The sequence below is a fragment of the Heptranchias perlo genome, unplaced genomic scaffold (genome assembly GCF_035084215.1).
Source record: "Heptranchias perlo isolate sHepPer1 unplaced genomic scaffold, sHepPer1.hap1 HAP1_SCAFFOLD_164, whole genome shotgun sequence".
Taxonomy (NCBI): Eukaryota; Metazoa; Chordata; class Chondrichthyes; order Hexanchiformes; family Hexanchidae; genus Heptranchias; species Heptranchias perlo.
In genome coordinates, this window is record NW_027138903.1 from 721,043 (window position 1) to 746,747 (window position 25,705).

General features: G+C 42.5%; 1 protein-coding gene and 3 non-coding genes across 7 annotated transcripts; all 4 read left to right on the top strand.

Annotated features, from left to right (window-relative positions):
* Positions 1 to 3,949: 3,949 nt before the first annotated feature.
* On the top strand, positions 3,950 to 24,218 carry LOC137309453 (bromodomain-containing protein 2-like). Of its 4 annotated transcripts, none has more exons than XM_067977656.1 (13): positions 3,950 to 4,345; positions 10,528 to 10,669; positions 11,070 to 11,379; positions 13,138 to 13,275; positions 13,452 to 13,587; positions 14,578 to 14,798; positions 16,051 to 16,413; positions 18,133 to 18,261; positions 19,089 to 19,295; positions 19,968 to 20,191; positions 20,656 to 20,966; positions 21,915 to 22,034; positions 22,587 to 24,218. In XM_067977656.1, the coding sequence occupies exons 3-13, from the start codon at positions 11,179 to 11,181 to the stop codon at positions 22,724 to 22,726; spliced, it is 2,190 nt and encodes a 729-aa protein (XP_067833757.1). In that variant the 5' UTR covers positions 3,950 to 4,345; positions 10,528 to 10,669; positions 11,070 to 11,178; the 3' UTR covers positions 22,727 to 24,218. The 4 variants fall into 4 exon arrangements, with proteins under 4 accessions (XP_067833757.1, XP_067833759.1, XP_067833756.1 ...); XM_067977657.1 differs by lacking the exon at positions 3,950 to 4,345 and adding an exon at positions 5,775 to 5,876; XM_067977658.1 differs by lacking the exon at positions 10,528 to 10,669 and having other exon boundaries at positions 4,228 to 4,345.
* LOC137309461 (small nucleolar RNA SNORD10) lies at positions 11,915 to 12,054 on the top strand. Its single transcript, XR_010959835.1, has one exon. It is a non-coding gene; the product is annotated as a small nucleolar RNA SNORD10 (small nucleolar RNA).
* LOC137309462 (small nucleolar RNA SNORD10) lies at positions 14,288 to 14,424 on the top strand. Its single transcript, XR_010959836.1, has one exon. It is a non-coding gene; the product is annotated as a small nucleolar RNA SNORD10 (small nucleolar RNA).
* On the top strand, positions 20,444 to 20,534 carry LOC137309460 (small nucleolar SNORD12/SNORD106). The gene has a single exon (XR_010959834.1). It is a non-coding gene; the product is annotated as a small nucleolar SNORD12/SNORD106 (small nucleolar RNA).
* Positions 24,219 to 25,705: the final 1,487 nt, after the last annotated feature.

The following is a 25,705-nucleotide window of genomic DNA, read 5'->3' on the forward strand; positions in this document are numbered from 1 at the left end:
TAGTGACTTGATCCTCACTGGTGTATGTTATATTTACTGTAGATGGGTGACTCGATCCTCACGGATGTGTGTTATATTTATTGTAGTTTAGTGACTAGATCCTCACTGGTGTGTGTTATTTCTACTGTCATTTCGTGACGAGTTATATTCATTCTAATTAAGTGACCAGATTCGCATTTGTATGTAACATTTACTGACCTTTGGTGACTAGATCCTCACTGGTTTGTGTTATATTGACAGAAGTTTATTGACAGAATCCTCACTGGCGTGTGTTATATTTCCCATAGTTTAGTGACTTGATCCACACGAATGTGTGTTATATTTACTATAGTTTAGTGATTAAATATAACACACACCAGTGAGGATCTACTGTAGTTTAGTGACTATATCCTCACTGGTGTGTGTTATATTTACTGTAATTTGGAGACAGAATCCATACTGGTGTTTTATATTTACTGTAGTTTAGTGACTCGTTCCTAACTGATGTGTGTTATATTTACTGTCCTTTTGTAACTAGTTACTCACTGGTGTGTGTTATATTTACTGTAGTTTAGTGACTAGATCCTCACTGGTGTGTGTTATATTTACTGTCGTTTAGTGACTCGATCCTCACTAGTGTGTGTTATATTTACTGTGGTTTCGTGACTAGATCCTTACGGATGTGTGATATATTTACTTTAGTTTAGTGACTAGATCCTCACTGGTGTGTGTTATATTTACTGTAGTTTAGTGATTCTATCCTCACTAGTGTGTGTTATATTTACTGTAGTTTAGTGATTTGATCCTCACTGGTGTGTGTTATATTTACTGTAGTTTAGTGACTAGATCCTCACTAGTGTGTGTTATATTTACTGTAGTTTAGTGACTCGATCCTCACTGGTGTGTGTTATATTTCCAGAAGTTTATTGACAGAATCCTCACTGGCGTGTGTTATATTTACCATAGTTTAGTGACTAGATCCACACGAATGTGTGTTATATTTACTGTAGTTTAGTGATTAAATATAACACACACCAGTGAGGATCTAGTCACTAAACTACAGTAAATATAACACACACCAGTGAGGATCTACTGTAGTTTAGTGACTATATCCTCACTGGTGTGTGTTATATTTTCTGTAATTTGGAGACAGAATCCATACTGGTGTTTTATATTTACTGTCGTTTCGTGACTGGATCCTCACTGGTGTGTGTTATATTTACTATAGTTTAGTGACTAGATCCTCACTGGTGTGTGTTATATTTACCATAGTTTCGTGAATGGATCCTCACCGGTGTTTGTTATATTTACTGTAATTTAGTGACTAGATCCTCATTGGTGTGTTTTATTTACTGTAGTTTAGTAACTAGGTCCACACTGGTGTTTTTTATATTTACTGTTATTTAGTGACTAGATCCTCACTGGTGTGAGTTATATTTTTTGTTGTTTTGTGACTAGATCCTCATTGGTGTGTGTTATATTTACAGAAGTCTGGTGACTAGATCCTCATTGGTGTGTTTTATATTTACTCTAGTTTAGTGACTAGATCCTCACTGGTGATGTTTTATTTACTGTAGTTTCGTGACTAGATCCTAACTGGTGTGTTATATTTACTGTCGTTTCGTGACTAGATCCTCACTGGTGTGTGTTATATGTATTGTCGTTTAGTGACTAGTTATGTTTATTTTAATTTAGTGACCAGATTCGCATTGGTATGTGTTACATTTACTGACCTTTAGTGACTAGATCCTCATTGCTGTGTGTTGCATTTACTGACCTTTAGTGACTAGATCCTCATTGCTGTTTGTTACATTTACTGTAGTTTAGTGACTAGATCCTCACTGCTGTGTGTTATATTTACTGTAGTTTAGTGACTGGATCCTCACTGGTGTGTTTTATATTTGCTGTAATTTAGTGATCGGAACCTCACTGGTGTGTGTTACATTTACCATAGTTCAATGACAGGTCCTCTTTGGTGTGTGTTATATTTACTGTATTTTAGTGACTAGATCCTCACTGGTGTGTGTTATATTGACTATAGTTTCGTGATTCGATCCTCACTTGTGTGTGTTATATTTACTATTTTTAAGTGACTAGATCTGGTGTGTGTTCCATTTAAAATAGTTTAATGCCTGATCCTCACTAGTGTACGTTATATTTACTGTCGTTTAGTGACTAGATCCTCACTGTTGTGTGTTATATTTAGTGTCGTTTAGTGACTAAATTCTCACTCGTGTGTGTTATATTTACTGTAGATTAGTGATTCGATCCTCACTGTTGTGTGTTATATTTAGTGTCGTTTCGAGACTGAATCCCTGCAGGTGTGTTTTATATTTGCTGTAGTTTCGTGAATGGGTCCTCACTGGTGTGTGTTACATTTACCGTAGTTTAGTGACTAGACTCTTGCTGGTTTGTGAAATCTCCTGTAATTTAGTGACCGGAATCTCACTGGTGTGTGTTCTATTTACCGAAGTTTGTGACAGGATCCTCAATGGTGTGTGTTATATGTACTGTAGTTTAGTGACTTGATCCTCACTGATGTGTTATATTTACTGTAGTTTAGTGACTAGATCCTCACTGGTGTGTGTTATATTTACTGTAATTTTGAGACTAGATCCTCACTGATATGTGTAATATTTACCATAGTTTTGTGATTAGATCCTCACTGTTGTGTTTTATTTACTGTCTTTAAGTGACTCGATCCTGACTGTTGTGTGTTATATTTAAAATAGTTTAGTGCCTGATACTCACTGGTGTGCATTATATTTACTGTAGTTTGGTGACTGGATCCCTGCTGGTGTGTGTTATATTTACTGTAGTTTGGAGACTAGATCATCACTGGTGCATGGTATATTTACTGTAGTTCAGAGACTAGACCCTCACTGGTGTGCTTTATATTTACCATAGTTTAGTGACTGGATCCTCACTGGTGCGTGGTATGTTCACTGTAGTTTCGCGACTGGAACTCTGGGAGGCGGGGGCGAGGGGGAGATGGTAATGAGAAAAATGGAGGAGATTGGGGGATGGAATGTGGCCCTACATGTTCATGAAGGAGCTGTTGATTTTTGTGAATGGATGGTCCTTCCTTTTCATTTATTGGACCTCGGTTTTACCTGTTTTTGTGTGTTGTGTGAATGGGGCTCATATATCTGCATATTCATAGGCTGAGCATTCACTGCCTGACCTGGGTATCGCTTCAAAATGTGGGAGATACCCGCTCTGGGCATGTGTTCATTTCGAAATCAGCCCTGAACAGTGAACACTTGCAGTGACTTTTGATCCTCACTTGATTTCCTGTCCACATCTACAGGCGTTATAGCCTGGGTCACTGAATGATTATGCTGGATTTTTCCCAGTCCTAACTTTTGGAGGAGCGGGAGGTTTGAGGAGAATTAAGGCCAAGTACAATGCCCCTGTATTGTCTGTTATAATTTATTCAGCAGAGACCATTAAATCTGAGCTGCTCTGTATTGCCTTCTGCTATTCGGGTGATTGTAGATTGCTTTTAATTTTTCCTTTTTACACTGCTTAAACAGGCACCACTTTTCTGTTCAGTGATGAAAAGCTAAGCAGTTTTGGATACAATTCAGTTTTTCCAGTGGATTTGTGCGTGTCTTGGGGTTAAATGCACCGTCCTGTCAGCTGGCTTGCTGAACCTTTGTCAGACATTTTTAGGCAATAGCTCTGGTGCTTTAAGTGGTGAGGGTGCCTTTTGTTATTGTGTGCACTCTTATAGAAACCACATTAAGTTCTGCAATGAATCTAATACGTGGGTTGTTGACTTGTCACTGATGCTGCTGAGGGGGATTGCGAGTGCAGCCCTAAACCTGGAAGGCGACAGTTGCTGAGCACAGAAACAAAGGTGGAAGACAAGCCCAAGATGAGAGGGGAAGGGAAGCACTGCGCATGCGGACTACCTGCCCGGTCCCTTCCCCCTCCCTCCGCGCATGCGCAGCTCGGCCTCAAGTGGGACCACGCCGACATTAACCCGAAGCCGCCATCACAGTCAAGACACCCGAGAGGGTTAAAGAACATGTAAACGGCGCGACTGCGGACCCGGTACTCACGGGAGTCGATGCATTGCGATGTTAATGCTGCATTTTGAGGCTGGCTGGCCGGAAAGCGGCCACCTGGGAGGAAGAAAAAAGCGATTTAAAGCCGGCGGCGCGTCACGTGACCCGGAGATGGCCAATGGGCGGGCGCCTGCGGGGCGAGCGCTGACGTAGCCGGAGCTTTTCTTTTGTTAACATTTTGTGGAAAATGGAGGCCAAAGTGCGGATAAAAGTGAGCTCCCGGAGCCGGGCTCGACGCCGGGGACGGAGGAGAGCGCGGCCGTGGCCAGGGTAGCTGGGCCGCCGGGCGAAAGGTGAGAAAGCGGCTTGATTTTCGGGGGGGAATTGGCGGCGAGGGGAGGCTGCGGGGGTCATGTGACCGGCCGCAGCCAATTAGCCGTCGAGCTGGCGGAGCGGCGGCCGTTAGGAAATGGAAGCTCGAGCGAGAGTTTCAAACTTGGCTTTAAATTCCGGCCAAAATAACCGGCATTTAACGGCAAAAAAACCCCGCTTCACCATCAAACATCGCTCTGTTTAAAAAAAACCGTGGGTGTGCTTTGCACCGGGGGTGGTGGGTGGGGGACTTTGGAAATTTTAAATAAATTCATGTTTTTCCCTTTTTAAAAATTTTTTTTTTTGAAAACAGGGACTAAATGTCTGGGTTCTTTTAAATATTTTACTTGTAGAAACTTCAGTTGACTGATGGAGAGGAGAAGAAAAGAAAAACAAAACTATTTAATCAAACTTTACATTTTATTTTCAATCCCCCACATGGACTAGAGCAGTTTGAAAGTTCCCCTTGAATTTAAAATGTTTTGAAGTTATTTTGGTTTAAAAGGTGTTGAATTAGTGAGTGGGAGTTGTGTGTGTGTGGGGGGAGGGGAAGGGTCTCCATGTCTCCCCTTTGCTCTTCTGTACCGGGCGCTCTCACTGTGTTACAGGGAGGGACTGCACGGTGACATGGCCGCTGTCCCTGCAGGGTCCGGCCTGAGCTGCCTGCTGCATTCTCTGACTCACCCGCCGCCGCCTCTTTTTTTTCCCCCCCTTTATTTATTTTGCTGTGTAATGCCACTAAAGATGGCGCCGGGGCCTTTGCTGTGCCCCTGTTAGACTTCGGCCCCAGTCTGCACCGCCTTCACAACCCGGGCCCCTGTGCTGCTGCCTGGGTCCAGCCATCGCCAGTCCTGTATGTTGGTCAGTGGGGGTCACCGCTGCAGTCGGCCTTGTCCCTCATTTGTATCGGGGGAAGGAGGCAGCGAGGCGCCATGTTAACCCCTGAGGGAGCGCTGCTCCCTCTTCCCCCTCCCTCCGGGGGTGGGTGGTGTTCCCCCCCCCCCTCCCCTGGTGTAAGGAGAGGCTGCAGTGTGTGAAAGGCCAGGTTCATGGTGTTGCCGAGCCTGAGGCGGCTGCCCCTGGTGTGCTGGTTCCCTTTCTCCAGCTGCTGTGGGTGGTGTTTGTGTGGATGTCGTGTTCTCCCCCCTCCCCCTGTGTAATGGCTGACTTGTTCTTTCTCCCTCTCCACTGACGGGCACCCAGCGGCCCGGCCCGGCCGCGTGACTCCGCCGCGCTCTCCAATCGGAGCGCGCTGAAGCGCTCGTCCCGCGCTCACGTGACGTTTCTCCGCCAATGGCGGCACGTCGCGTGTGATTGACGGGCGGGCCATCGGCCGGCCCCGTCCAATCAGCTCGGGTTGCCGGGCGAGGGGAGGTATAAAAAGGCGGGGTTCAGCGCTGCGGCGCCATTTGCTTTTGCCGAAACCGGAGAGGGAGAGTCGTGGGGCGAACCGAGTGGACACGCAATCAGGCGGCATCTGATGGAAACGGCCACTCATCCGGGGCTCGACAGGTACGGCAGAGCAGTGCAGATCCTCGGCCGTGTAATGGAAGCAGTATTGAAGAGAAATGCAAGGGGAAGCAGGCAGAAAATCCCGGACGCAAAGAGAGTACACCCAGGGAGCAGGAGCAGGCCCGGCAGCCGGGGCCGCCATTTTCTGCCATTCACAAACAGTATACATACAGTACACATCCGGGCTGGGATGCAGGGGAGCGGGGTCACTGAGCCGGGGGGCGATATCAGAATTAATAAATTATAAGATTGATTTCCAAAACTATTTCGATTGATCTGGAAACGGCTGTCTGTCCAAAAGTCTAATATTATTCAGTTCTGCAGGTGTAGTTTTTATCTTTTTTGTAACCACATTTCCAAATATTTGGGTTATAACTTGTGAATACTTGTTGTATTATGTCTATATTAAAGAAGGCTCTTAACTAATTTTTAGAAAAGGTGCATTTTTTAAATCTGCAATTCTGGGGCCTTGTACTGCAGAAGTTCTGTGATCTGAATGAACTGCTGGAGTTCTGTCATCAGTGAAGTATTTTTGACCATCTTTTCCACTGAAGATGTTGGAAAGCTAGGAATTATATTGGGGAAAGGGTACTACATATGTAAATAGGAAATGAAGGGATCACTTAAATCAGTTAATTGTAACATTTACTGTTTGTCCCTCTTCTATTCCTGCGTATAGATGTTTCAGCTCAGAACCTGGTAACCTCTTGGCTTATGTGAAAATATAGTTTGTTTAATAATCTAGCTGTGCCTCTGCTAAGGGTGCACAGCATGATACATTTTTATTGGGACAACACACGGGGTTCGAGTACACAAATTTCAGAATTATGTCCAATGATGGAGGGACCAATGAAAGGCAATCTGCTATAGTACGCTGTATATCCTCAGTGTTCAACTATTTGCGCTGTACTAATTCTATATACCTCTGTTAAATTAAAAATTACCAAACTGGCATGTTGAGCTGTTTCATTTTTATTTTTGAAGTTCTTTCAAATTTCAGTACTGTTTAAATTGTCAAGCATTTGTGTTGTGTTTGTAGCAGCTTATGCAATCTTTGGGTACAGAGCAGATTGTCTTTATAAAGCAGGAGAAAATCTGTTTTTGGATCCTTTTTGAGGGTTTTTGGGAGAATCAAAATACTTGGAACTGGTTTTGTTAAGGGGAAGAGGGAGGGGCTGCAGGACAAGTAGCCATGTGGAAATGTGTCTGGTGTCACTTGTAGCAGAGTGGGCGTGTGTATCAGTACATTATATGTAGTTTTGCCGAGTGGTGTTCTCTCTATCCCGAATCTTTACTGCATACATTATTTGATTAATTATTAGTGTGGAGGCACTCCTTTGTTTTTAAACATTATATACACACACCATTATCCCTGGATTTATCTATGGAGGGATGCATCCTTTCACAACTGAAAGCAAGCAAATAACATCATTAAACTACATCATTAAATAAATTTAAAACAGAAATAGACAGTTTCCTAGAAGTAAAGGGAATTAGGGGTTACGGGGAGCGGGCAGGAAATTGGACATGAATTTACATTCACCTGACGAAGGGGATAATCTCCGAAATCTTGAGATTTTAAAATAAAATTGTTGGACTATAACCTGGTGTTGTAAGATTCCTTAGATTTGAGGTTAGGGTCAGATCAGCCATGATATTGAATGGCAGAGCAGGCTCGAGGGGCCGATTGGCCTACTCCTGCTCCTATTTCTTATGTTAACATTAGGCTGCACAAGTGGCCAGGAATAATCATTTTCTTCCTTTTTACAAGCAAATATCTTGAAGCCGTCTACTGAATTTTCTTTCCTTTTATTTCTGCTTTCTTTCCCACCCCCCCCAAAAAAAAATCAGTGATTAGGAACAGGTAGCTGATGTAAACCTATCCCTTTAAACAAAGGAGGCACAAACTTTCTGTCCTTCCTTATCTCCCGTTTAATTTCTTTTCAAAAATGGTATTTATAAGCAGCACTTTTTCTTCTGCTCCACTAATGCCAACTGCTGATCTGTGTGTCTGTCCAGTGTGGGTTTGGCCTGAGATGAATGCTTTACCTGCCAAGATTTCCCATGGGATGGCCTGTTGATTAGCACGGGTATGAAGCTGGCCGTATAGATGAGAGGTATATTTGTTGTATTTCGTTGTTTCCAGTTCTATTCCTGCCTCGCTGATCTCTGTTCATGCTCCACTAGTCCAGTTCTAATTTCCTAGTTCTAAATGATGACGCCCCAAAGTTTTGGTTTGTAGTTTTGTATGCCTTAATTCTGACTGCACTCTATTCAGCTTGAAAACTTTGTGGAATTAATATAAATTCAATTTTTTTGTCCTTTACATTCTAGTCTCATTATTTATATCCCAAGTCAGATGGGCAGTCTCAGTACCACGCTATTGTAGTTCCATATTTCCACCTTTGGTAAGCAGGGTAGATCAGCAAGTGCACTAACAGACAGTGGATTGTGGGACCTGTGTGTTCCCTTGAAATCCGATTGCTTCTCTCATCCCAGCAATTGAGATGTCAGTGGTGGCTAAGTCAAGATGTTGAACGTGTGCCTGTATAGAATGATAAGGCTGAGTTCTGGGACTGGAATCAAACCAGAAATGTTTCTAATGCAAAGCTTCTGATTTTTTTTTTACTAAAAAGAAATTGAAACATAAATTCTTACAACTTGCGATATTGTCATGCTAGATTCCTACACCTAATAAGTGGGTGTCAGTTCCCTTTTTTAAAAAAAAGCTGGGCTTTAGCTGCAGCCTTTAGTAGGAAATGGGAATTGGATTCATCTGTGTAGTCGCAGACTGCACTCTGATATCTAATCGGTTTCAGTGGATGAAAAATCCTGTGTTTGCTGAAGCAGCTGTTCTCCTTGGCAGAAAGCTGGTACTGTGCTAAGTCATTGGGGTTGCAAATGGGCCTCTGCGTTTGTTTAAAGAAACACTGCTGTTTGCTGTTGCACATAGGCTGGGCTGGACTGGACAGATGGTCTTGCCTACTATGCTGAGGACACAAGCGGCAATGGTAAGACTGCAGTCACTGCCATTTAATTGGCCTCTTGTACATCTTAGTGGGTGGTTCCAGAGCATATTGAAAGCACTTGTAATATGCAACATGTTGCATCCTTTACGAGAGGACAAGAGGGATGTTGTGGTAAGCTAATACAAACTGGATTGATTTGACTCATAGGCATAGAAAAAAATGTACAAAGCTGGTCAGTTTAGTATACCAATGTCTTCACAGGTAGATTACACTAACCAGAGAGTACATGAATTCACTTGCATGTCAGTGACTGATAAATAAAATTCTTATACAGCACTTCTTGGGTAAGAGTGAAGTTTCCTTTTAGAGCTTCCTAGTTTGTTAAACGGTGCTATAGTGTCTCATGGGAATGTATTTTCAGGCTGCTTCATAACTGTACTGTGTATATCATGTACAACAAAGGTTTACAGTTCTGTACTGACTGCACAGAATAGCTGCTTTCTGTTGAGGTAGAAGTACTGTTGATAATGCCTGCCTGGTCCTAGAGTACCTGTATAGGGTTGGTTACTTGCTGATTTTGTTGGCAGATGGTGACTGGATTATCCTAGAAACTTGATTGTGCTTTCACTTTTGCACCTTCCTGTTGCACATATAGCAAAGCTGGAATCTTTTGCTTCAGAATACAGTAGTTTACACTGGTGAATTACTGGATTTTTGTGCTGTTCATGTAAGGTGCAGCATTCACTGGAATTATGAGCTGAGATTTTTTTTGACTAGACTATTTCATATTCCTTTTTTTTCAAGCGTGGAATGTTTGGGTTGCAGCAGTGAGTCATCCACGTATTATACAAAAGTATTGGTAAGAGTTGTTTGTAATCAGACTTGTAAAGAAATCTATTCGTATTGCAATATTCATTTTTTTCTTCCTGTACTACAAAACTAACTTTTTAACCATTGGAAATGCTAATCTATACCTGTACTGAAGCTGCCCCAAATGCATACTTGTGTGAAGTCGAAACAGGTAGTACAGATGCTGTATGAATAATCAGGAATTGTCAAGTTGAGGAAGCACTACGTACGTTTGCAACTTCTTTTCATTTTGAGTAATTTTCTAATTAACGCTACGTGTTAATGGTGTTCAAGTAATATTGGAACCTGCTGACCATAATGGGGGAAAGGGAAGGTGAGAAATGGGCGTTTTGAGATGTGGAGGATCTGGTTTTACTAGGATGTGGGGAGGGAAAGAGGAGGTGATTTATGCGCTTGGAGTATGGTGAAAAAAACAATGATCGCATTTCTTTTCTGAGATTATTTGAGTTGTGGCAATATTTCACTTGTTGCCTTTCTTGTGGATTATGCGGTGAGCAAGTAACACTATTCTTAGATATCTTGACGTGTGCAAATTCTGCTTTTGTTGCGATTCATTGGAGTCTTGAGTTGCCAGTTTACCTATTGCTCCAGTGGTGGTTGATGGCCTGGTTTACTGTAAGTCATGCCCTATGACTTCCTCCCTTGTGATAATTATTCAAATGGGTCTTCACTGTTCAGAGGATTACTTGGTGCTGACATGTACTTTGTGAGCAGTAATTTGAGATGGATTCTGTTTCTGGGTAAAAGTGACAATGAAATTCTGCTGTTTTTAAAAAGGTATTTGAACATTCTGTATTTTTTGTTTCTTATAGCAAAATTTCCCATGACGAACTTAGAATTATCAGGACTGAACAGTACTGACGGCAGAGAAGACGATCTACAGCCAGGCCTTTATGTAGTTGCCTCTATAGGGATCCTCAGCAAACCAAGCAACTGTTAGCCTGATTCCTAGTGGTTGGTATTTTTTATTTTATTTTATTATTTTTGTAACTTGCACCAGTACAAATCAGTAAGGTTGGAGAATTAGTTTCCAGTAGGTTGGTGGCAGTTAAACATGGTGGTGGGAGGGAATACCCAGGATTCTTTATGATAATGGGGTCTCATGAACATGGTCCACGTGGCATTGTGTCCTGTGCAATGCGCAGTATAGATGTGGCATTTAAACATGGTGGGAGGAGGGACAGTCTGAAGTCTTTAACAGGGTCTCTTCTGAACACAGTCCTTAAGGGATTAAGTAGACCATGGAATCTATGTGCTGTATAGATACAATTGCACGGTTTTGTAAAGATTTTTGAGCTTCATTAGGATGTCTAATGCAGTGAACATTGAGTTTTTTCCTCTTCTTTTATCAAAGGTTGCAGGGGGACGCTGGTAATGGGATAACTGGCCTGTCTGTTGATCCAGGGTCTGGGAAGCGCATCCGCAAACCATCTCTGCTGTATGAAGATTTTGAGAGTCCTACAATGGCCATGTCTACTTCGATTCATTCTCAGAACAATTTTGTCATTAGTCCTCCTCCACCTGAGGTGTCCAATCCCAAGAAACCTGGCCGAGTGACTAACCAGGTCCAGTACATGCAGAAAGTGCTGATGAAAGCCCTTTGGAAGCATCAGTTTGCATGGCCGTTCTATCAGCCAGTGGATGCGGTGAAACTCAGTCTCCCGGTGAGTGAGAATACCTGCAGGGCAAGTTGTGAACTGCTTAAAAGTGTCATAGATCATTAACAAAGTATACAGTCACCATGCTGCACAGGGAAGTATGGGCAGAGTAGTGTGCAGTAGAGTATGGCCTTGGAATGGGTTGATGAAAGGTAGTAATGAGAATTTTTTAAAACTTGGCTCTCGATATAAGCTCAGTTGTTATGGATGGCCAGGTGTGACTACACCTGGCTGGGTGTATTAATAGTGGGTCTTGATAAAATGAAATCTCAAGTTGCTAGCTCTATGCAAGAGATTTTATGAATTTCAAATCTATCTATAAACCAAATTCACACTGAATGCTATCACTACATTTTCATGACTGAGTTGCATCATAACTATTTTCTTGCATTGTATAAGGAAAGTGTGGTTGCTGGTGATCGTGTTTGCCACTACTGAAGGATGGGTGTACTTGTTACATGTGTAATACTAAAGCTTCCTTTTCCTTGTTTAAAGAATGGTACTTGCTACTGGAGGGGGAAGGCCCTCAATGCACTGCACTGTTTCATGATGATCCCATGCGTGTCAGCTGATCCCAGAGTTTCTGTCTGGTAGCTAGCTGCTTGCTGACGTTTTGTTAGTGAGTAATGTCGGTTACTGGAGGATTTTTGGGAGCATGATCATGCTATCACTTCTGAAAACAGTTGCTGCATACTTGGGAGGATTTTTAGAACAGAAGCCAGATTCTTTGGAGTGGTGTTTCTGTTGTACACCAGTAGGTTATTAGATCCTTGTTTCATTTGCTTTAAAAATGTGACTGGCAACTTGGGACGCAAAGTTGTCATTAGGTTTCTTGTTGACTTTGCCCCAGTTTTCATTATCCACTGTAACACTAAGCTTTGCTGGTCAACATCAAGTGTGATTTCTGGCCTGTGTTCAGTTAACTAATCTCTGCCGGGGTGGCAGTGGAGATGACACAGTTCGTATTAGCCTCCTGTGACAGCTGAGTTTTTTAAATGAGTCATAGTTTCTGTTTCTGATTGCATACACACAGATTGTAATGTACTGTTAATTGTGTTTTTTTGCTTGGAAAAATAATGGCATTATCCACAAGAATGAATAAGCAATACAGGCAAAATTGTGTGTTTTGCATGATTTAAAGTCAAATGAACAGACAATCCGCATTGAGCAATTTGAGTTAAAGGAGTGGGAGACTTTCATTTATGCAGCACTTTAAGACATCCCACAGTGTCTGTAGAGGGAATTAATTACTTTTGAAGTTTGGTCAATTGTATTCTAGACAAAAGCATCAGTCAATTTGCACACTGCAGGGTCCTACAAAAGCAGATGAGCTGATTGACCAGTTGATCTGTTTTTGATGGTGGTGTCCAGGGATGAATGTTGGCCAGGACATTGGGAGTATTTCCTTGTTTGAAAAAGTGCTATGGTAACTTTCAAATACTCTGAAAATACAGCACTCCCTCAGTACTGCACTGAAGTGTCAGATTAGGTCATGTGCTCAACTTGAACCCACAACATTCTGAATCTCGGGACAGTGCTACCACTGAGCTAATCATGACAGTTGCAGTTTAGTACCACTTACTTATAAATCCTGGTTAAGTTTTTAGTGATTTGGTATGATAAGCTGATGCAACTGTTGTGATTTGGGTAGAGTTGCTCAGTTGGTTTGCTGCTCAGTTGGTTATCTGTAGTCCAGTGCCTATACATTTTAATATCTAGACAACTTTATCCAGAAACTTTTTTTTAAAACTTGTTCTCTTGCAGGATTACCACAAGATAATCAAGCAGCCAATGGACATGGGCACCATCAAGAAGCGTTTAGAGAATAATTATTACTGGAGTGCCAGCGAGTGCATGCAAGACTTCAACACAATGTTTACTAACTGTTACATTTACAACAAGGTAAACTTTGTTTCTGTTCATTAGAGCTCTCCATTAACACACACTGTTTTTACATTTGAGTTGTGATTGTACTAATTTTTGTTTGGTTACATTCTGAAGTTTGCTGTGAAATTTGATAACCATGAGATTTACCCCTAGAGATGTAATTATTTGACTTTGGTACTTGTCTTTCACAGCCCACAGATGACATTGTGCTAATGGCTCAGACCCTCGAGAAGCTCTTTCTGCAGAAGGTGGCACAGATGCCTCAGGAGGAAGTGGAACTAGCACCAGCGCCAAAATCAAAACAGTCAAAGGGCCGCAAAGCAGGGGGTAAGGGCAATGCATTGTTCTGGGGTGGTACCTTTTTTAGTTACATGCATAGACCTGACAACATGGAACAGGCCATCTCCCTGCCTAGTTGATGCAAGCCATCTCCAAGTGCCAGTGCTCTGTGATTGTGATATCTAGCGCAGAATTCCTTTCAGGATTTGGAATTTAGCAGTACTCGTGGTCAGAGAAGGACTTCTGTAAGTTTGGAGATGAACTAGGTGGCCCTATTGGTTATTTTTGTATTCTGATACGTGTGTAGGGACAGCTGACAGCTTGTTTTTTTTTTAGTATTGGTGCATTGGGTAAAGAACTAATGGCATTGCATGAACTGCACACACTTAGGTTTATGGTCACCATAGTGGATGGTCCACAGTGCAAAGCTCTGTCCTTTTTCACCCCAGCGTTCGGAAGGCATTCGTTTCTGCTGGTGTGCAGTTTTGTGGGTGAAATGTAGCCGTTCATGATATGAGCTTGGACGGAATATTGGCAGGCTACTCGCCTACAGGGACATCACAACTGAGCCTGTTCTTCCTCCTTCGCCGCCCTCTCTGTTAAACATCCAGATAGCTGTCACTCTAATGTGAGGAGCGTGGACTTTGGCCAACTTCCTTCCTGTCCCCTAGAAGTTTTGCCTTGAATCAAGTATAGAAGTGTTGCTTGGTCTTAATGGAAGTGGCAAGGCGCTCTGTTGCACTGCACCGTTTCATGATGATCACATGCGTGTCAACTGATGCCAGAGATTGTTTGGCGGCTGGCTGCTTCCCGACGTTTTGTCGGTGAGTGATGTTGGTTACTGGAGGATTCTGGAAATATGATCATGCCTTTAATTCTGAAAATGGTTGCTGTGCACACAAGACCTGAGGTGGGGGCAAGGAGAGGTATTTTTTTTTAAAAACACCATTTGAAATCTTTCTGTGTCCGGTTGAATAGTTGCTTCTGTTGCAGTAAAGTGAAGACTGTTGTTCAGTGCTAATGGGTTCTTTTCCACAGGGGTGCCATCTGTCCTAGGAGGAGTGACCATGTCTCAGGTCCCAATGGTGTCGTCTGTGTCTCAACCGACGGCGTACTCTCCTCCGACACCAGAAGTGCCCACACCTATCCTTGAAGTGTCTCAGACGTCTGTCATCTCCACACCAATTGTGCATAAGCCCTCGCATTCTCCCCCTCAATCTGTATTAGCTGTACCACCCCCTGCACAACCTGTCACAAAGGTAAGCAGGGCTCTGTTCGAGGCTGAAAAAATGCCTAGGCAAAGTAGTTTTACTTCCATTTTCAGTTTGCTCATAAATTGGCCTAATAAACTTGGTATATCAAGAATAAGGGGTGTCTGAAAGTGAGCTGCCAATGGTAATTCAGTGGAGTGATTCTGATAAACTGGGAATGTTGAATAATTACTGCTTGTACTCCCTGACTGCTATACTGTGGGGGATTTGATGACCTGGCCAGTTTCAAAAGAATGCTGGTAATGAATGCCATTCAAGGGTGGTTGTTGTGGTCCATGGAGTGTTTCAGGAAGTAATCCTATTCTAATAAATCCTGAGCCGTATCATTGTAAGGAAGGAGGGGTTTTTTGATAGATGAGCAGTTCATCAGTACTTGAGGGATACCATTTTTAGAAGGGTAAAAAAATCATGTTTTGTTTTCAAAGAATGCCTTGCTATGGGGGTTGGGAGCAAAGCCAATGCCATTGGATCATTCATTGCAAGCCACAGTGATATAGTTTGTCTTTATTAATGGTGCTTTTGATATATGTAATCCACTTTACACATTGCTTTCTAAATACTTTTTTTATAGGTGGTAATTGAACCCGTTTGACTTACGGGATAGAATGATCTTTTAATCGGTGTCAATGTAGCTTTTGACGTGACTCGGTTCCGCCTTTTGTTTGAGGTGTAATTGTGATGAGACTTGTGTATGTCTTGGCAAGTTCCCAGAGGGATGAGGTTTCAAAATGTAGTATTTTTTCACTAGGTATTAGATGCAGATTAATATAGTACAGCTATATAGTCTGCACTGCTTAGTAATTGCAAGCAAATAGTTGAAAATCAAATGGTTCAGGAAGAATTAAATGATCCAGCTGGCATAGTTGATGGGCAGGCCCCTGTTCTCTGTTTTGATTAGAGCTTAAAGGATTTACAATAATTAGGGTTAGTGGTGTCCTGGGAATTCTGTTGAGACAGAAGGAAGTAGTTGGGTCTCTTGCAGTCTGGAATCTGCTTCTACTTGGATTGGTTGTGTTGATATACTGAAGCACTGCCCAATAGGGTGAAGTTGTAACCCCATGCCTGCAATTTACAGACTCGTAATTTGGAAGATCCCAGGATCAGTCGCCTCGTAGCTTTTTTTCATATTTAGTGCCCAGTTTAAGCGACACAAGCAATTGTAGAGCAGGTTGCCTCCCTTTTGGGGTCATGGGAGATAATGACATGATTGCAGTGAGTAATAAATGTCTTTCCTTTACAGAAGAAAGGAGTGAAGAGGAAAGCAGATACAACAACTCCAACCACTTCCGTTGTCACCACAAGTGGGGAGTCGTCCCCATCGGTAGCAGAAAGCAAGGCTGCAAAGATTCCAGTTAGACGGGAAAGTGGCAGACCGATCAAACCGCCAAAGAAAGATTTGCCAGACTCCCAGCAACACCAGAGTTCGAAGAAGGGCAAACTGAGCGAGCAGCTGAAGTACTGTAATGGCATCTTGAAAGAGCTGCTGTCAAAGAAGCACGCAGCATATGCCTGGCCCTTTTACAAACCTGTGGACGCCAAAGCCCTTGGGCTTCACGACTACCACGACATAATCAAGCACCCCATGGACCTGAGCACTATCAAAGTATGTCTCGTCCGAGAAACACATTCTGTCGTAACGCCATACCATTTATCCTCGGATACAGTGAAACCTGTACATTAAACTGGCTCCTGTCTTCATGGTGCTCTTTCCCAGCCAAGGGCTTTTCTCACTGAATTAATTATGTCTAGTTCCCGGAGTAAGCAGCTGCCTGCCAGTGAGGCTATACTTGCTGCTTCTATAAAAAAAAAATAAGAAACTAGCAATTTTAAGGGAATGGATCTTACAACTGGATTAATCGACACTTAAACACTGACTCCAAAGTAGTAAATTTTCACCGTGGTTGGGTTGGGCTGTAACACTTCCCAGGATTGAGCTGCTGTCTGTCTTTTTTTCCTTCAGTCTCAAAGGTGACTGCTAAATGCAGGTTTCACTGTACCATATAACTGAGCCCCTCCCATAGCTACTTCAGAGTAAATGTGGAGAGGAGAATGCCGTGCTGTGCTCATAGCAATGTCTAAAATGATGTACCCTCCTGGTTGGTTAGGGTATGCACATTTATTTGCTCATAAGCATTTTAAATGACTTGTTTGGACAGATACAGTGAAACATTTCAAGTACTTACTCAGATCCTCATTGCCTTTGGACATCGCAACATTTCCCAACTGAATGAACAGCTAACATCAGTTACAGGACTAGAAGAATCCCTGGTCCATGACACCATAAATACATAGATGCAGGTAGAATTATCAAGAGAAACGTATTCCCAGATCTGTCAACTCGCAAAAGTATTACATGTATTTTTAAAAATCTACAGAAACTGCTGAACTTCTAGACAGGAACATTAAGATATACACTGATGGAACAAAAGTTTCTAACCATCTGCTGTATACATAAAGCAGGTGACTGCTGTTGTCCAGTGCTGAACGACACAACCCTGATACACAATGTGGTTTTCCTTGAAGCCGTGTAAAAGATTGGCCGGTGGTAGACCGACCCTTTGTTTCTTTTTCCCCCGTGTTCTTGTGCCATCTCGTGAGGAGGGGCTGCCAACCTGGTTCTGGGCCTCTGTTATACACTAAAAGACATGGGAATTGCATTGCATGGTTTGGAGCCATTTTGCCTTTTGTGGTATCCTGGCTAACTGCCAATTTACGTGGCTAATTGCAGATTTTGCCTGCATTCTGCCACTCTTGATGTGGTGTAGGAGTCTGTTTTAATACTATTGAAGATCACTTGACGCTCAACCCGTTAAATGGATTGCTTCTTTCAGTTGTTAACTTGAGGCCTTTCTGTGAAATGCGGAGGCTAACTGAAGTTCACTGCTGTCACATGTCATTGTGTACAAGATGGCTGAGCATCCTGTCACTATAAATTATCACTTACTGTCCTGGGACTTATTTACGAGAAAATACAGTCTTAATTATGGAAAGGTGTGCAGTATGGCATCTGCAAGTTAGCATTTGTCCTAAACAGCTACATTTAATGCCTTTCTAATGTTCAGCAAATTTTGTTAGTTTAAAGACTGGGATGAATTATCAGCATAGATATTCTCCCTTCATGGAGTTGGTGCATCTTTAGAAAGTATTCAAAAATAACTGAAATCAGGAGTGCTGCTACTGTATTGCACAGAGCTAGAGGGGGGAGAGAGCAGTCCAGTCGGTTTTCAGTTTTGCTGGACTTTTGGATGAGAAAGCCGCGCTCTCCGACTGTGATGCAGCTTGTTAAATGATCTGTCTTTGTCGTCTTCCTTTCCTCCTATAGAGGAAGATGGATGAGCGGGAATATCAGGATGCGCAAGAATTTGCAGCTGATGTGCGATTAATGTTCTCGAATTGTTACAAGTATAACCCACCGGACCATGACGTGGTTGCCATGGCCAGGAAACTGCAGGTACCTTCAGCTTAGTATGTGTGTTTACAAGTGTCTTTATAACCTGGTTTTTGTGCTGTGACATGCTGACTGCCCCCCTTTATGACAAAGAATAGAGGACAGTAAGATGTTCCATTTCAGCAGTTGATTCCCCTATTTAACTTTCCAAATGGATTAATTTTAGTCCCAACCCTTAAAGGCGAGGTTTAGTGTTCACTGTTAACTGGTAGAGGCTTTGAATATCCGTATCCACAAGACAGTTTGGTATCCATTTATTGCCGTTTGGTAGTCTGTCATTCGTGGGTTTCATCCAGAATGCTGCAGCCGAGGTCCTCATCCACTCTAAAGTTAGCATCCCACCCACCAAGTTTTCATCAAGTTCTAGCTTTCTGTGTCCCAGCAAATCTTTTAATATTCTCACCCTCACTATTAAATCTTGCATGGCCTTGCCCCTTCCTACTTCTCCAATCTCATCCAGCCATAGCTATGTTACCTACCTGTACCACCCAGCACAACTCGTTTCTTGGTCCTTCAGCCACCACGCCTCATCGGCATCTCTGTCTTGCTGCCTTCAAAAAGCTGCTGAAGACTTTCCTTTTTGTCCATGCTTACGCTCCCTCCTCACCCTGCCTTTCCTCTGTCCTCTCTTTGCCCTGTATACGTCGCAGGCATCTCACGTCTACACCGAGCGCTGTAGAAATGTAAGTTTGTTTATAGCTTTCACTTCTGATCACAGCACTGAATATAGTGTCTTAGCCTATTGAGCTGTCTGACTTTAATCTGAAGTCTATATTCCAGTGGACTGTATCCTCAAACTTGTTTATTAAAAACCCTCGTTTTTGTTTCAGGATGTCTTTGAATTCCGCTTTGCCAAGATGCCTGATGAGCCCATAGAGTTCACACCGCCACCTGCGCCAACCCCTCTCCCTCCCGTTGTGTCCAAATCGTCGTCTGATTCTTCCAGTAACAGCAGCAGCGAGAGCTCGTCGGACACTGAGAGCTCTGATGATTCAGAGGAGGAGCGAGCTAATCGTTTGGCAGAGCTCCAGGAACAGGTAAAGATTAAGCCTGGTGATAATTTAACAGGACTGATTTTAGAGATGTTCTGGTCCTACAGGTGGAGATCTCAAAAATAAAACCGATGCATGCCTGCAGGGAGGGTTAGGCATTGCTGACCACGCTCCTCTTGTTAGTGGCTGGTGCTCTTGTAGTATTAACAGAAGGTTGCCTGTCCAACCTTTAGCTAACAGAATGGCATGAGGATCTAAAGGATGAAACTGGAAAGGTGCGTAGTGCTCCCTACCCCCACCAGTTTCCTACAGTTTGGCTGTAAAGAAATACAAGTAAAGACTAATGGAAGGGAGCTAACGCTTTGCAAGTCTTTTCTCTCGATTATGGCTCAATTCTTTGCCGTACCAAAACCAAAGGTGATTGGGAGAGTCATAGAGCTCATTGAAGCTGTTCATATTCCATTATGGAGCACTGATTCCTCATTACCAGAGTAACTTTTTAAAAATCCTGCTCAGTTTTAAATCTTTTATAATGTTGCAGAGCATTAAAAGGAATGCCTTGTCTGATGACCCTTATGTGTGTTATTTATTGCCGCCTTCTTCCCACCATAATGTGGGAGATTGGAGGTTATTGCAAACGTGATTGCATTCTGTTTAGAAAATAGACTGTTCAGAAAATAAACTGAGCAAGCATTGTAATGGGATTTCTCTCTACAGCTAAGGGCTGTCCATGAGCAGTTAGCGGCCCTCTCGCAGGCTCCTATGTCCAAGCCAAAGAAAAAGCGGGATAAGAAAGAGAAGAAAGATAAAAAGAAGAGGAGAGAGAAGCACAAGGTGAAAGAGGAGGAGGAAAAACTGCCCAAACCATCCAAATCGAAAGCAGCACCGAAGAAACAGTCGAAGAAAGCATCTGGAGGCAGCAGCTCGGGGGGTAACAATAAGTAAGTGTGTTAGCAATCCCAGGTGCTCAGTGCAAAAAGGTCTGTTTAACCGTACTCTAAAGATTGTGCCAAAGTTTGGGTATATTACAAGTCTGGGTACAAGAAATGTATGCAAATATTTGAATCTAATTACTGTGGGATTAGTTGATCTATGTGGGAACTCTACACACACTGCATTGCTTGACTGAGACACCAAGTTAAATATTCAAAGCCCAGCCAGAGTCTAATGGCACGATAGTGAAGCTGTCAGTCACTGACTCAAATGATGACTATACTTTTTTCCCCATCGGATCGTCCATGTCGACAAGCTGTATTGATGCCATAAATGTCTGATGGTGACAGTGATTGAATTGCTGCGTATATCTCTGGAAGCTGTTTTACAGATGGGGGTTAGGGATCAGGAATTTGCTTCCTAGTAGATCAGGCTTCATTTAACTTCTTAATTTTGGGTTTATTCTTGGCAGGCAGTCCAAGAAGGTGAAACAGCCTCCACCACCACCGCCACCACCCCCTCCTGGCTATGATTCAGAAGAGGAAGATAACTGCAGGCCCATGACTTATGACGAGAAGCGCCAGTTGAGCTTGGACATCAATAAACTACCTGGTGACAAGCTGGGCCGTGTGGTGCATATCATCCAATCCCGAGAGCCGTCGCTTAGAGACTCCAACCCTGATGAGATTGAGATAGACTTTGAAACTCTTAAACCATCCACCCTTCGCGAGCTTGAACGCTATGTTATGTCTTGCTTACGGAAGAAACCTCGGAAACCTTACTGTAAGTGGTGTACAGGATGGGCACCTGTAATATGTTGCAATTCTGAGGCCTGTGTTCATTTAACCTTCCTTTTGTGTAGTTAGCAAGTAATTGCAGCCTAAAACTATGGAAAATTGCAATTATTGGTCTCCTGGCTAACTTCTGGTTTATACTTACCATTTAGGAGCAGTGATTTGTTGGATAGGAATAACTTTGTGTTTAAACCAGCCAGTAGAGTGGGCTCTTTGTGTAAAGCAGATTCTCTACAGACTGGCCTTTATGCACAAGTATTCTTGTTGGATGGGAGTTGGTGTAAGTATTGACTAGTATTATTGAAGTGAAGCCCTTGTGTTGGGGATGTAATTTGTGCCCTAGGTTCCCATAGCATGACTGTCTACATTGCTGACCAGTGATGAGAATGACTGACTGCAGACTTGAGGCAGAGGCCCAAAAAGGAAAACCTATCTGGTTTAACTTGGGTATGAAAAACTAAATTTTGGAAATGTCAATTAAAGCTCTGTTCATGTGAAACACCATTACCCATGTAAATGTGAGGGTTTGCATGTAACTTATGCAATACCTGACCACTGAGCACTTGATACAATTGCAGGAATAGAAAGCATTCTATTCTCACTCACGATTAGCTGATTGTAGCATAAATGAATTTAAGGGGAAGCTAGATAAACATGAGAGATTATGCTGATAGAATTGGGAGGGGAGGGAGGAAACTCGTGGAGCATAAACACTGACGTGGATCGGTTGAGCTGAATGGCCAGTTTCTATGCTGTACATTCTACGTATTGTAAATGTAACCATGTAAAGGAACTGTTTCCAGAACTGCCTGTTGGAGAGATGTGTGTAACTTCGACACTGAGAGGTTTTGATTCCCACTATCCCACTGTGTTGCCCCTTGAGTCAGTTTGTCCAAATTGGGAAGTCATTTCACTAACTGTTGCATTAATCTTCCAGCCAAGAAACAAGCAGGGAAAACCAAGGAAGAATTGGCTCTAGAGAAGAAGAAAGAGTTAGAAAAACGCCTGCAGGATGTGAGCGGACAGCTGAATCCCAGTAAAAAACCTCCCAAGAAAGGTATGGTCCATTAGCCAATGCCTGTTAGCAGTTTGTAGTGAAATATGCTGAGGATAAGTTAACGCTGGGATGTGTGGTCTATGATTACGCTGTTAGTCTTCGATTATACACTAGAATTCTTCAGATGCCCTTTTGATTGAATCCCTTTTGTTCTTTTCTGTGTTTATGGCTGATCCACCATATTAAAATCCAGTCTTTGCTCATCATACACAATTTGGACTTAATTAGGATTAACTGCAGGGTGAAGAGCAGACAGCAGTGGGTGTACTTGCTCTGGATTAGATCCAGTTTAAAATGATCCGAAACTAATCCTAAAATAACATTTCAAGAAGTTCGTACTCTACTCTTAAATAGCCATGCAGGAAGCTGACGGATCAGAAGATTGTAGTTTTGATGGTTTTTTGGGGTGGGGAGTAAAGTAGTGTAAAACTGCATTGAGTAAACATGCTCATGGAGGGGTTAAATGTTCAGGATTACTGCAGTGTCCACCTGGGCATGCTGGTTTCAGTAAGAAATGAAGCTTTATACCATTTAATATTTCTCTCTTTGCAGCAACTGAAAAGCCAGATCCGGTTCAGCCGGTAGGCCCATCGCGCCTCAGTGCCAGCAGCAGCAGTTCTTCAGGATCTGACACTAGTAGCACTTCCAGTGGCTCGAGTTCATCAGACACCAGTGATTCTGACTCTGGTTAGAATTGACAAATGCATTGGCAGGTTTCTGGCGGGGGAATTGGTGTAGGATTGGTTCGAACTAATCTGCGGGGTCGGACGAAGTATGAACCAGACTGTTGGGAGATGGCCTGTCCCCACTTGCCCGCCGTTACTGACTGCAGTGTACATGGTTTGATGTGATTTGTTTTTTTAAACAAAAAAAACTACACAAGCGATGCATCGCAAGGACAGACCTGGTAGAGGATTGCACCACTCCCTTACACATCAGCTAGATCTCTTAACTCGTCTGTCCCAAAAATGTGTGCCGTGTGCAAGGCCAAACGGGGCCAAGGGGGTACTCGAGGCTGAGGATTGGTTCCTCCTTCCTCTCGATAGCGGAAGGCAACTCAAGGTCAGGACAGGAGAGACTGCAGCCTCTGAACCCAGCGCCCTCTTTGTTGCATAAAATCATGTGCAGGATCCAATGTGATATTTGTAGAGGGGTGCGCAGCTTTGAACCCATGTGTAGAGTCGCAGTAAGCAGTTTTATTTTTGTTTTGGAAGATTTTTCCATTTTTGAAAGCATTTTAAGCAATTGGTCTCTGAACTATCACCCTGAAACCCATGTTATATAGCAACATTCAGTGGAGGTACTGAGTTTTTTTACAAATTTTTCTTTTAAAAATTTTAGTTCATTACATCTTTTTAAGTTGGTTCATAAGGATTGTGCTCCATCTCGACTGTTCAGCCACTGTCCAGAGGCCGCTGGCTCCTCTTGCTGAGTTTACTGGTCCTAGTTAGCATGGCGATTCAAGAAGCATTTTGAAAAGGCAATAGTCTGACTGTGAACGTGAGCAGATAAGCTGAGCTCTGCCCATTGCTTTATTTCCCCACATCCAATACTTGAATGCAGAGCAGTAACGCTGTAACCATGGTGGTGTTGGTCAGTGCACAGTCTGTAAGCAATCGCTTGATGTGCCTACCTTATTTCCCCTCCCTCTTTTTGGTTTGGACTAGGCTGATTGGATAGTCTTGCTGGTTATCCTTCCAATTGGTGCCCTGTCTTGCTCAGTTGCACGACTTGGCTTGGAGTGAAGGATTGTTTTTAACATGTACAGTTTAGGTGTAGTCTTCATTCCTCCAGAGGTTACAGGAAAAGCTGACATCTGAATTTAATCTTTTTTTCATCCAGTTACCTGGTGTTTTATTTATTTTGTTACAAAATAATTATGTTTTATATTGTAAAGACTGAACCAATGTGCCTGTTGATGCAGGTCACGAGAGTGTAGAGTGAGATTTTAACAAGTATTGTATATACGAAGTTGCACAATTGAGACGCATGTTTCTTAATGTAAAGGTGATTTTATTTTTTATCTTAATCTGTAAAGTTTTTTTCTACAGTCCGTTCCTCAGTTTTTTTTTGTTATTTGTAGAATTGGACCTCATGTAGCAGTTACCAACTTGTATGTGACTATGTGTATTTGTTAAACCTTCAGTTCTCAAACCTGTACAGTAAAAGTGTTCTTTAAAACTACATCTGTATGTGTCTTGTTTATTAAAATGATTTTTTGAACTTGGTGCTTGTTATAGAGGTGAAGAGTTCAAAACATAATGAGATGAACAGGATGTGTACTGTTGAGTCGTAGACTGAAATATAAAATGTGTATGTGCTCAAGATATGGAATCAGTAAGGAGGAGTGATAAGTAGGGTAGTCCTTTTGGCAATGAAACAGAACACATTCAAGGTCAAAGATTATGGTGTTTAAAAACAGCCCACTGTCAATGGTGCAGATTTTCTTCGGGAAGCCATTTCTGCCCAATTTCTTAACCATTTGTTTACAAAATGTTAAATGGCTTTCAGAAGCAAGAATTTCCATCATTGAATGTGGCTAAAGCTACCTACTTCTTCAATCAACACATCGAATCATACAGCACAGATCCAGCCCATTGTACCTGTGCTGGATCTGTGAAAGAGCTACCATTTAGTTGTACTCCCCTCCTCTTTGCACACCTCTATTAACTTTCCCCGTAATCTTTTCTGCTCCAAGGAGAACAATCCCAGCTTCTCTAGTCTCCTGACAACTGAAACCCCTCTCCAAGGCCTTGACATCCTTTCTAAAGTGTGGTGCCCAGAATTGGACACAACACTCCAGCTGAGTTCTGATCAGTGATTTTATAAAGATTTAGCATAACTTCCTTGCTTTTGTACTCTTGTCTGTTTAAAGCCAAGGATCCCAGAAACTTTTAAAACAGCTTTTATCAACTTATCCTGCCACCTTCAAAGATTTGTGTTCGCCAGGTGTCTTTGTCCCTGCATCCCATTTGTATCATTTAGTTTATATTGCCTCTTGTTTTTCCTTCCAAAATGCATCACTTCATACTTTGCATTAAATTTCATCTGTCATGTGTCTGCCCATTTTACAAGTCTATGTCCTCCTAATGTCTGCTACTATTCTCATTGTTTACTACATTTCCAAGCTTTGTGTCATTTGCAAACTTTGAAATACCAAGTCCCGGTCATTAATGTGTCAAAAAGAGCAGTGGTCCAAATATCAACACTACTATATACTTCTCCAGTCTGAAAAGCAACAGTTCACCACTACACTCTGCTTTCTGTCCCTTAGCCAATTTTGTATCCATGCTGTCACTGTCCCTAACTGGTCTATAATGTGGCACTTTATCAAATACCTTTTGGAAGTCCATATACACATGAACCACACTACCTTCATCAACCCTCGCCGTTAGCTGGAGACTGACCACCAAAAGATACTTGGTTTCCTGCTCCCAATAGCTACCTGTGATCCGGAGTGTTGTAAATTCATTTTTATCCACCTATAACCATAGGATCCCTGGGGAGAGAACATCTGTTCACTATCACCTCCAGATCAAACTATTTCGATACTCTCCTGGCCAACTTCCCATCACGCTACCCTCTCTGAACTTCAGCTCATCCAAAACTGCTGCCAGTGTCTTATCCCACACCAAGTCCCACTCACCTATCACCCATGTCCTTGCTGACTA